General features: G+C 42.1%; 2 protein-coding genes across 2 annotated transcripts; one reads left to right on the top strand and one right to left on the bottom strand.

The window, feature by feature from the left end:
• Positions 1–3,743: 3,743 nt before the first annotated feature.
• bub1bb (BUB1 mitotic checkpoint serine/threonine kinase Bb) lies at positions 3,744–8,118 on the bottom strand. Its single transcript, XM_079174138.1, has 9 exons — positions 8,021–8,118; positions 6,477–6,644; positions 6,300–6,359; positions 6,062–6,206; positions 5,772–5,968; positions 5,521–5,684; positions 5,236–5,429; positions 5,049–5,149; positions 3,744–4,682 (listed from the first exon to the last, which is right to left on the bottom strand). Exons 2-9 carry the CDS (start codon positions 6,617–6,619, stop codon positions 4,409–4,411), a joined length of 1,278 nt encoding a protein of 425 aa, XP_079030264.1. The 5' UTR covers positions 6,620–6,644; positions 8,021–8,118; the 3' UTR covers positions 3,744–4,408.
• A 117-nt stretch (positions 8,119–8,235) lies between these two features.
• Positions 8,236–11,330, top strand: zfyve19 (zinc finger, FYVE domain containing 19). Its single transcript, XM_079174230.1, has 11 exons — positions 8,236–8,424; positions 8,542–8,663; positions 8,755–8,808; positions 8,893–9,059; positions 9,142–9,284; positions 9,382–9,490; positions 9,641–9,859; positions 10,006–10,082; positions 10,262–10,363; positions 10,457–10,620; positions 10,855–11,330. The coding sequence occupies exons 1-11, from the start codon at positions 8,371–8,373 to the stop codon at positions 10,931–10,933; spliced, it is 1,290 nt and encodes a 429-aa protein (XP_079030356.1). The 5' UTR covers positions 8,236–8,370; the 3' UTR covers positions 10,934–11,330.
• The last annotated feature ends 35 nt before the right edge of the window (positions 11,331–11,365 follow it).

Below are 11,365 nucleotides of genomic sequence, written 5' to 3'. Positions count from 1 at the left end.
ACTCACATTCACACACATACACTCACACATGGACATAGATGCTCTCCCTCTCTCTCTCTCATACAACGACGAGGAGTGCTGGCTCTTAAGCAAGCGCACACTGCAGGCTGCCGCTTGCCTGGGAAAGCCTGACGCGTTCCTCCCTCCAGGCAGAAGCACACGCTGCCATCTCAAAGGCTCTTTGTTGGGGCTGATTCATCCCCGGCTCCGTGGCTGAGTGCTGGTCCGTGTGCCGGTGCCTGCTCCTGGGGACACAGGGTGACCGTACAAAGGAGGGACAACGCCATGAAGGGAAAAGGCAGCATCCAGGAGGAGAGACTATCACGGCCCCATACAGCTCCTTCCATCCCCCCCTCTCCCTCTCCGTCTCTGGCTCGCTATCGCTCTCTTTCTTTCTCTCTCACACACACACACACACACTCCCTCCTCCCTTTCCCTCCCTCTCTCTTTATCACTTCCCTCCTTCTCTACCTCCTCCCACTCCCTCATTGGGCTGCAAAAGAATTGATAGCAGCGTGCGCATGTGTGTGTTTTTAAGCTGGTTTCCAGTGACTGTAAGGAGAGGAGCGCTCCACTACACCTCATCACCTGGGATACCTTTCACCCACCTCCCCGCCTTGCGTCTCTCCCTCTGCCTCCTCTGCACGCAACGTGGGTGACACGAGAACACGTGGGTGCCGCTGCGTTCGCCCAGTGTGCTGCTGTTCAGTCAAATGCATTATCCATTGAATGACAGGGTCAGGGATGGCAGATGGCGGGAGGGGTTGTATCTGTGTGCGTTAAGTAGGAGGGGGGGGGGGGGGGTTGAGGGTGCAATCATCATGCTCACAATCTCTTTGGAGTCCATTGTGACCCAAAAATCATTGTGTATGAAGAAACTGTAGTTACAACACTGCCCCAGTCTAGCATCTCCATTATTTGACTGAAGCATTCCCCTCTCTCTCTTCACCACAATCATTTCCTGAATTATTTATGCAACCAGACACAAAGCAGGAAAATGTATTAGGGTCAAGTCATGCAGAAATTGCTTGCAGAGTGAGCCAGATTTGGGGCATATATGTTATACATGGGGTTTTTCGATATGATGAATTGCTTGCAAAGGCACTATAACAAGCTTAAATGACGATGTTCCTCCTCACACATCAAATGAACTCAAATGGAAAAAAAAGGCTCCACTGAACCAATCTGCATGACAAAGACAGATTTGCCTGTTGGGGGCATAGCAGACACGACCCCTCCCTCTCTTCCACTCTTACTTGTCAGCATTATTGTCACAGATATTTTTTTGCTTGGCTATTTTTTACTGCTTTGCACGACTTCTTTTGAGCTCAGAGCTGAGAACAGCCATCTTGTAATAGTTGTCTTTATGCAAGAAATGGTAGTTATCACAAAAACAGTCCTGGTTGCTATATCTGCTTGGTCAGTGTGAAGGGAAACTGAATGGGTCAAAGGGTAAATTAATGACACACTTCTGCTTCCATGATCTGGTTTACTGAACCTGACAGGACAGTAAAATACATTAGTCAAAGAGTTCATTTTGTTAAAAAGAAGAACATGTTTTTTGTCCCTCTTGACCTAAATACTGTTGAACCATTGGCTAAGAAATGTATTTTTGATTTGAAGACAAAAGAAAGTTTGACTTTTGTGCTTTTTCATTTGTTAATCAGGGTGCATAATCTCAAATATGCAAAGGAAGCTTAATGATTACAAGAAAATTGTAAATTAATACATTTATAATTGTTTTGCATGTGCAAGATATGTGACTTATATAGTATTTTGTCTTTTTAATTACACATTATTTGATCATTCTTTTGTTTGCATGTCTCGACGGAGAGACATTCTAATGGTAACTACGATTTCTGTTGGATTCAAATGTATTTGTCACCTTCACTGCCGGACTTCATGACCTTGCTAAAGGATCTCCTGAAAACAACAGCTTGTGATGTAAAAAAGGGGCTTACAGTGACAAGAGCAGTCTTAAACCACATTGTCATTAAAATGAAAGCCTGGGGGGTGTATAAGTGATACTGCCTTAATTGTTTGCATTTCAATTTGTTCTATTGTTTAGGATGAATCTGTAAGGATTACACCAGGGGTTATCAGGGTTCATACACTTAAAGCAAACGTAATTTCTTGTCAAAATCCATTGACATTTCCAGATGACCTATAAATCCATTTAAATTTTATAAGATAGTAGTTATTAAGACAACGCTTGCGTCATTCTCCTGCTTGCTCAAGTAAGTCATAATAGAAGCAAAAATGCTCATGGTACTGTAAGTCATACACAAAACGTCACAATTATGACTTACTAAGTCAAAATGCTGAGATGGTAAATCATAAATTTGAAAAATGTTGATATAGTAGGTCAACATTATGGGTTTCTAAGTAAAAATGATGAGCTACTATGAGTTATTTTCATCATGAATAACTTTTTTTCCATTTTCCTGGCCTCCATGCTTTTTCTTCAATAAATTGGTCTGGTGATTTGCTGCAGCACTTTCGGAGGCTCTCCCCTCCCCATGCCTGGCGAGCCAAGTGCAGTTCATCTTGATGCACAGTGTCTACTCGCTTCTAAGTGAGGTACTGTAGAGGCTCGGGCAGACAGCTTCCTGTGAACTGGTGCATGCAAAGGCAAACCGTGCAAATAGGTTAAGAGCTCCGACTGTAAAACATGGCCCATACAGAGCGTGTATGGGCCATGAGTGTTCTTGTCTGTCAAAGTAACAGTGCTGGACAAAAGCTCTTCTCTGAGGGCCTGTCCAAAGCGCATTAAGGAAAGGTAGCTTGCTTGTACCATCTGTCCACTGCAGTAAGGGAGAGCTATGGATTTTCTGTCTGAGACGCTATCGGAGTCACTGGCTGCATGCTTTCATGAGATGAGCTTTTAATAAGTCCTGCCAAAGAGCGAACCATAGAGGATGCATTATGATGTGGTTATGCTGTGTTGTTATGATGGGAGTGCATCGTGTTGCGTATCATTTATCGCAGAATTTCAGCTGCTCTCAGTGCTAAGCCAAAATTTAAAGTAGACAGTTTGGGAACTCACCAGTTGAGGGGATCTTGGCTGGAAGTGTCATATTTCCAAAATGAGATTAAAGTCTGTTCCTCCAGTGCTCCATGAGCATGTAAGAGCAGCAACACTCTGTTCCACAGTACATCAGGGTAGTGACCTCCGGGGGATAAGCGAGGCCTGCTCTGTCCACAACTGCAAAGGGTGGATTTCACTTGCTAATGAGCCAACCACCTATCTTCTAGCCATTCATCAAAGTCTGCCCAGCGAGCTGCCCGTGTGTGAAGTACACCCCATCATCGCAGTAGATTAGGTTTACACCCATCATTTTAGTCAGCGGGCTTCTGGGTAACCTCTCCTGGACAATGATTAACATTTGGTTCGCTGAATTCATGATCTTATGCCTGGTGTCGGGATTTCTGAAAAGAACACAAGGATACCCTGCAGTGAGGATGTTAAATGAAGTCACTTCATTAGAATAAGTAGCAATAATGACATTTATGACTATCTACACGCGGATTGCGTCTGTTTTTATTCATGCCCACCAGTGTTGACTCTTTACACTGCTGCAAGATTACAGGCAGCGCTAAATTGTTCTTGCTCCCCATTAGTAATCCGAATACCATTACCAAGAAAACAATTCCTGCTTTCCCTTGCATGTCTCCTGCTGACAGTGCATTACTAACCCCCTCTGTCTAAAAGAAAAACAAATTAGTCATCAGCCAGACGTTTTAACAAGTTTATTGAACACCGATGATACATGAGGGGACATTTCACTGAGACATTAAACCCAGAGGAATCACCTCACTGAAGCCATCTTTCGACTTTTTTTAAATTGTAGTGAAACATCTGCCCAAGAAATACTGAACAAGACGGATCAACTTAAAAAGGCAGCACATACAAAAACTGCTTTTAAGAAGAAAGCAATTCAGAAAAATAGACGAATGGAGTAAGCAGGAATATGGGATAAGTGTGACTAGTATGTCTGCAGCAGAGCTGTGGGGAACACATCTGTTTAGTATTTACAAGGAGTAGACATATAACAATACAACAAATCCAGTAAGGCTTTAAATACTACCGTGACGCACATGTTATTTCTTTTTTTTGTTAAAATTGTGTAAAAGATTATCCGAGCTGTTAACAGTTTTGGGTATTTTGGTTTCAATCACATTGAACGAGTGTTCCCATTATTTGGTCCCGCCACACAACTAAACGACTGTGCCATCAGTTCAAAGTGTTTCTAAAAAATTTTTTTTAAAAAGTGTCTTTTTACTTCTCTGAGTAACTAGATCTCTAGGAACAACATATATACAGCAGGATAAACAATACATAGCATCAACTACATGATACAAATCCATTAAAAAAAGAGCACTACAAATGTCAGTCTTCTTAGATGCATCAGTTTGAAGCACTAGCTGGATCCTTTTTACCTCCGTCTTCCTGGGTCATCTTTTTAAAGTAGCGATCAGCACGCAGCTCCTCAAAGGAGAATTCAGTGGCGCCGCTGAGCAGCAGCTCTTTACAGTACATGCTCTGCTCCTGCCGTTTCCCTGATTCGGCTTCCTTCTGTTGCTGATGGTGCTCCTGTAGTCTCTTTAGAGGAGTTTCCTCTCTGCAGGGTTTCCGTGCTGATAAAACTGTGTTCACTGCCGGGTTTATCTTACAAGGAGTCCTGAGGCGGGAGAAGGAAGATGCCAAACTCAAATCACTTTACTTGGAAATAAGTCATGATTAGGGCTTCGACTTACAACTTTTTAACTATTGAATAATCTGTTCATTATTTTTTAACCAATTATATTGTTCTGAACACTTTCTTATAAAGAATTGATGATTTTAAATAACTGAGAGGTTGTAACAGGATGTGCTTTACTTTATGATCAACATTGTTGATTTATTCATTTCAGTGATAGTCATTCATTTTAAGAATATATTGCTTCTTATTATCATGAACCCCAAATGTGTGATGTAAATGAAATGTTCAGCAAAGTAAAGCAACAAATACAAACTGCAGATAAAAGGTTAGATTCTTGTCACTCACATTGTTGGCGGCTGGTCTGACTCCTCAACAAAAGGTTGGAACGCGGGTTTTGGAGGCGGTGGGGCCATAACAGCATGTCCGAATTTGGATTTCTGGGGGATCTGTGGTGCAGACACCTTAAATTAACATCAGTGGGTTGCACTTCACACATTTAAACCAACTAACAGAACACATGCTTGTCTCATACCTTGACATCAGACCATTTTTCCGGATTCTGCTCGTTCTCCTTTGCCCTGGAAGTGGGAGGGGCCGCCCAAGACTCCAACTTAGGCTCTGAAGGGCCAGCACTTTGAGTCCTGTTCTCATCAAAGACCACCAACCGACTGTTTGAAGCATTGCCGAGGACAGGGGCACCAATTGACTGCAGACCTCCAGAAATACCTGTTTACAAAACACACCAGATGTTAAAATTAATCCATTTTTTTTTATTATAAAGATAACACTGATATTTGCAGGTTATTCACATGCTTACTTCTGATTGAAGACCCAACTCTGTTGATGGGGGCGATGGCCTTTTTCTTCCCTCTGCGTTTGAGGTCGGCGAGAGAATTTCTCTCAGGTTGTTTCGGCTCATCATCGCTGTCGTCCTCCTCCACATTCATCATTACCTGTCGGGACACGCGTGCCTGCAAAGCCCTGAGGATAACAATACAGAAGACTGTGATTGTGCCGATATAAAGCATTTTCTAACTATATCTCAAACTTGACCGGATACATTCGTACTTATGAAACTGCATGAGCTTATCATGTGGCTCCGCACACTTCTTGAATCCCTCCTGGTAGACCAGATCTGCTTTGCGACAGTTGCCCTGATTCTCATGTTCTTCAGACCAAGCGATGTAGAGGGATGCCTGTGTCACTCCTATTCCCTGAGCCTGCATGTACCTGTATGTGTCCAAGGGCTCCGGGCAGTGCTCCGCCTAATGACACACAGTACACATGTAAAGCAAAAGTTATTACTGCTGCATCAGTTTGTCAAAGTAGCAGACCTAGTCTTTAAATATTAAACGTACAAATTTGATCCAGAGTTCAACATAGCGAGGGTCTTCGTGATATTTATTTTCCTCTGTGAATCTGGTCACGGCCCGTTCCAATAGCATGGTGAGGTTGCTCTCCTTTCCTCCCTGAGGGAAGGTTTGCTCTGTCCACTTAATATACCTGTAAAAGACAGAACCATGTGAGGATTAAAAAAATCTCAGATTTAAGAGCAACGCATATGAATACACTTTACTGTTTACATATTTAACTTACCGATCCCAAACGTCAAGTGGATCATCGCCGTCATACATTCGCAGTTCAGACTCAAAGGCCCTGGAGAAACAAAAAGCCAGAAACCTCCATCATCGGGAGACAACTGCTGGGAAAAAGAGTTTAACAGAATTTGCTTTCACCCAACCGGGGCAAATGTTTTAAATAGATTAACCATACTGTCTCTGCTGGTTGATGGCAGAGCTCAGTCCATCCTGTTGTTGACTGAGCGCCTGATGTAAGGCTGATATGGCTCTGCCCCGCCGCAGTGGCTGGATGTTTTCTTTGCTTAGCTCCCATTCCACATCTCCTCCTTCAGCCATGGTGGCAATTAAAACAACTGGATGCCTACAGACACAAACGTATCAGTTACTCAAAATGTTTAAACGTACACCATTGTAGGGCTCAAGTTGGCAGAAAACATGCTTTGACCAAGTTTCTGCAAATCAAGCTGGAGCTTTCAAACTCCCAACCTCCTGATCTGAAGTCAGATGCCTTGTCCATTAGGCAACGTAGTCACACAAAAAAAAAATGTTGACGTCTGTCAAATACGCATACTCTATAACTAGGCAGTTAGCCTAAATGGTAGACAGCTGTGAGAGTTAGTGGAATTAATGCCCAAATTCTCCATAATAGTTGTTTCTGCAGAGAATAACACTAATATGTAAACCTCTTTTGCACCTGCTCTGGTCTAGACTGATGATCTTTTAGGTTTATTTGCTCCTACTTACAATTTTGATGAAAGATTTATCAATTAAGCCATTTATGAAGGAAAGATGCTAAACAATCTATGGTTCCAACCTTTCTGATTTAAAAATGTACAGCTTTTCTCAGTTTTATAGAATTGTAAACTGTATATTTGGGGATTTTGGACTGTTGGTTGGACAAAAGAAGACATTTGAACAGGTCACCTTGAGCTTTCTATTACTGTGTTCTGCCATTTCCTAATATGAACTAATCAATTTAATCTAGAAAATAATTTACAGATTAACTGATAAATAACACGATCGTTAGTCACAAAAATTGTTTTACACATTATCCCATTAGACCTTGTTGTAGCCTCCCAATAGATTCAAAGGCTTCTGAAGTAGTTTTAGTAACTATTCAAATAGAGTTTTACTAACGTTATGCTTAGAAAATGTATCCTGCATTGTAGTCCTGTCCTTTGACGTTTAGCTTCTTACAGCTTTAAGTTAATTGTGGATGTAAACCCCTGTAATACATGTTAATGTCTGAACTGTCCCATATAAATAGTTTATTATGCTCAATATAATTATACTTCTTATCACCATTGAGGGCGTAAGTTGGTTCATGAGTGTTCAAACTGATAAAATAATTCAAAACACGTGAATCATATCACAGGAGCGATGGACTACTGCCGTAAAGGAGATGTAAGTAACGTAAAAAATATAACAATACGCGACTATGATCCTACATCATCATACAACGTTATGAATATGAATAGACATCTTAACATTAACGAGTAGCTAGAGTCCCGTTAGCAAACTGTTATAACTGACGTTTCCAGTGCCCTGACGTTAGCTAATTTAATAGTTTGTTTTCTAACGTTGAGTGCATGACGAGGGGGGGGGCTAACACGCTAGCTGTCTAGCTAACATTAGCTTTAGCTCGATCGTTTTTGTCGTCGTTCGCCCTATCAGCAACATGTACCAGTCAAATATAAATGCAAAACATTTGATCTACAAAGTAGTGGCTTTTCATACCGATTACAGTCCTCCTCTGTCTCTTTCCAGGTTATATACGTTACAGCTAACGTTATATCGTTGTAACAGGAACACTGGTCAGTCGTCGGTTCTGTGTTTCAAACAAGGACCGCGAGACACTTTGGAGCAAGCTGATTGGAGGAACCAGAAACCGGAAAACGCAAATCGACGTCACATCGTGTTTTCCGGAATTGTTCCTGTTTTGATTACAGCAACGTTGAAAGGTTGAAAATGGGTAGCTAGCTCGGAACTTATTGTTAATAGAGTCCGTTTTCTTCCCATATTTACCAGCTAGAGAAATATCTGCCAACTTTAAACAGCCTGTCTCATGATTATCCACACGTGTCGGCATGGACAACCGTTGTTATTGTTGTGCATCAAAGTTCAGTCTATTCAAGAAGGAGGTAAGACATTCCTGGCTTATATTATTAGCATAGCATATGAATACGTATTCATAGTTATACATCTTAAACATAGTAAGGAAAGTAAACGGTCTAATTTACGTTTCAATATCCTCACAGCTGGGCTGTAAGAGCTGCGGCCGCTCCTTCTGCTCCAGCTGTTTGACTTTCAGTGCTGTGGTGCCTCGCTGTGGCAACACACAGCAGAAGGTCTGTAAACAGTGCCACGGTAATCTGACAAGGTAAAGGCCAAACCGTGCATTATGACATGAATGTGAATATAAATTAGTTAAAGTAAACGCTGTTGCTCATTGTCTTTTCTTCAATTTTTAGCGGAGAATCTCCAAACAGTGCTGGAAAATGGTCTCCTCCCGAAAATTACAAAAAGTTAGTAGATGATCAAATTTAGGAAAGATGATACTTTGTCAATAGCAGATTCATGATATTCAAACTTTCCTGTTTCTTCCACAGACGGGTTGCTGCATTTGAGGCCAAACAGCAGGGACAGTCGACACAGCCTCCAGCACAAGGAGGCAGCAGAAACGGTAAAGCAGGCCGTCTACCAACCAAAGGCCTGAATAAAGAAGATCAAGCTATTGCTGAAAAACTTCAAAAGCTGAAGGAGGATACTGCACCAAGTAATGAACATTATTTATAGCAGCTGCCATTTGGCTTGAATCTGACACATAATAATATCTTTTGTCTTGGTATCTTCTACAGAGTCCGTCCCCTCTGAGAAAGAGCTAGAGTCGCGCCTTGCTGCTCTGAAAACTCCCAGCCGGCCAGTGCCTTCTGCAGAAGCGATGGAGGACCGCCTGGCAGTTCTACGGGGTCAGACTCCATCATCCCAAGCTCCTCCACCTGTGAGATAAACTTCTTCCCACTTGTTATTAAAATCTCGGGCCTTACAGCCTTGCTATGATTGCTTACCAGTATGTGCTTGTGTGCTCATCTGTGCAGGTGCACCAGCCCCCAGATAACAGGACTCAGACTGAACAAGCCAATGACCTGATTACTCAGATGTCAGAAGAAGTTGCCATAGACGACCAGCAATCAAATCCTGAATGCAGTAATTATTTATCTCATCGATTTCTTTCAATAAATAATTACAGTCATATAATAGTTTCCCACGGTCATAATAATTATATCACAACTACATTCTGACACCAAAAGCTGACTTCAGCTACAAATATGCTCAGACCTATTGATCCCTCTGCAGGTGTAGATGGCCGTATGAATGATCTAAACAAGGGGGAGGGGGGAACATTGGATGAGAATTTGGAGGAGAACCAGGAGGGGGACAAGCAGCTGGAGGATGACAAGGCTCGAGTCATGGAGGAGGCCATGGAGGAGCTGAGGAAGGAGCACCATTCCCAGGATCAGATCCTCCACATGGCCAAGAGGATGGCGCAGCTGAAGGGGCAGGACCCAGACAAAGGTACGTCACACGCAAAGATCTCTGTGTACCGCTTTCTTATTGGTTATCCTTACTTTCACGTCGGAAAGTCAAGAGCTGCAACTGTAAACATCGTGGCGATGACAGAAGCGTGTATGTCATCATTGTATTGTTCATGTCACTTCTAGTTACTATGGAGGACTTTCAGCATCCTGACAGTGAGGAGGAAACTGAGGAAGAAGCTGTGAAGAGAGTGTTAAAACAGGTCTGGTATACTGTAATGTAGATTATATTACATTTTACCTGATAAACTTGTTACTACTGAGTGCATATCATTGATCTGGATCAGTTTGTTTGGCCACAAGAGGCTGCTATTTTGCCATTTTGATCATTTGTAATGAGAATTGGAGGACATGTTTTGAAATTCCTGTATTTTGGTTCCAGCTCTCTGAAGAGGCTGCATTGGATGCGGCAAGTGGCTACAACATACCTTTGGAACACAGTGGACCAAAGAACACGGAAATGAAAAAACAGTCAAAGAAACCGGTACTAAGCAACGACCAAAATACAAATTCAGAACATTTTCGAGTTATTATAGGGAATAACATTTAATCCCTTGTTGAACTGTCTCTTTTAAAGACCCAGGCTCCAGCACCCAAGAGTAGGATTTTAACCGCTGCTGTTGCACATCAGCCATCAGACAGTGATGAGGAGGAGCTTCCATGGTGCTGCATCTGTGACCACGATGCCACTATTCGCTGTCACACCTGTGATGGAGACCTATACTGCAACCGCTGCTTCAGGTAGCTTAACAGACATTCATTATAAGAAGCGCAATAGGAATTCTGGTTTTGGCTTCATAGTAGAGCTTTGCATGAAAATCTTTGCTCTGATGCTCAAGAAAGATGGCTATGATTTGGAATTCATACCATGACCCAGATATATTCTAGCCAGGCTGTTTGCCATACGGTTGAGCAGCATGGATATAAAGTATTTATTGTGTTGAATTATCAATCCACTCTCCATTATCTCCCCAGGGAAGGCCATGATAAATATGACAGGAAGGAGCACCGCACCACTAACTACACTGCGCCAAAGAAGAAGAGGAAGACTTGATAGTGAGATTGTGCTGTAGGTGTTTGCCTTATCAGGCTCTGGTCAGTCATCACTGTTAGACTTGTGCTTTAGACTTAAGTGACCTATTATTGTTAATAAAACAGTATCATAGAAGATTTAAACACTACCTGTTATCTAAACAATCCAGGACCCCTTAACCCCCCAAATAATTGCTCCCGTAGCTGTGCCTACGGTGTGATAGAATCTGAATTGTAAGTCGCTTTGGATAAAAGCGTCTGCTAAATGACTGTAATGTACTCCAATCTGCCCGAAGTGGCTCTAAACATGTGTCTGCGTACACCCCAGGAAAAGCAGCATCTTCTTTCTGTAATTGTTAACAGGGATAGACAAAAACAATGGGTAATATTTATAGCTAAGCAAAGCCTACAAATAGACATACATTTTAAAGTAATGCAATATGTATAATATAAA

The sequence above is a fragment of the Pholis gunnellus genome (assembly GCF_910591455.1).
Source record: "Pholis gunnellus genome assembly, chromosome: 15".
NCBI classification, from domain to species: domain Eukaryota; kingdom Metazoa; phylum Chordata; class Actinopteri; order Perciformes; family Pholidae; genus Pholis; species Pholis gunnellus.
The sequence above is the reverse complement of the archived record's forward strand: the minus strand, read 5'-3'. Positions and strand labels throughout refer to the sequence as shown.

What these genes read in the sequence shown, in the direction of transcription:
- bub1bb (XM_079174138.1), bottom strand. Translation starts at nt 6,619, where the DNA reads ATGGCTGAAGGAGGAGATGTGGAATGGGAGCTAAGCAAAGAAAACATC. An exon ending in AAGCTCATGCAGTTTCATAA is followed by an intron (nt 5,685 to 5,771) that starts GTACGAATGTAT and finishes TGTTATCCTCAG; the next exon opens with GGCTTTGCAGGCACGCGTGT. An exon ending in TCAGACCAGCCGCCAACAAT is followed by an intron (nt 4,683 to 5,048) that starts GTGAGTGACAAG and finishes CTCCCGCCTCAG; the next exon opens with GACTCCTTGTAAGATAAACC.
- zfyve19 (XM_079174230.1), top strand. Translation starts at nt 8,371, where the DNA reads ATGGACAACCGTTGTTATTGTTGTGCATCAAAGTTCAGTCTATTCAAG. An exon ending in TGCCACGGTAATCTGACAAG is followed by an intron (nt 8,664 to 8,754) that starts GTAAAGGCCAAA and finishes TTCAATTTTTAG; the next exon opens with CGGAGAATCTCCAAACAGTG. An exon ending in TGAAGAGAGTGTTAAAACAG is followed by an intron (nt 10,083 to 10,261) that starts GTCTGGTATACT and finishes TTTTGGTTCCAG; the next exon opens with CTCTCTGAAGAGGCTGCATT.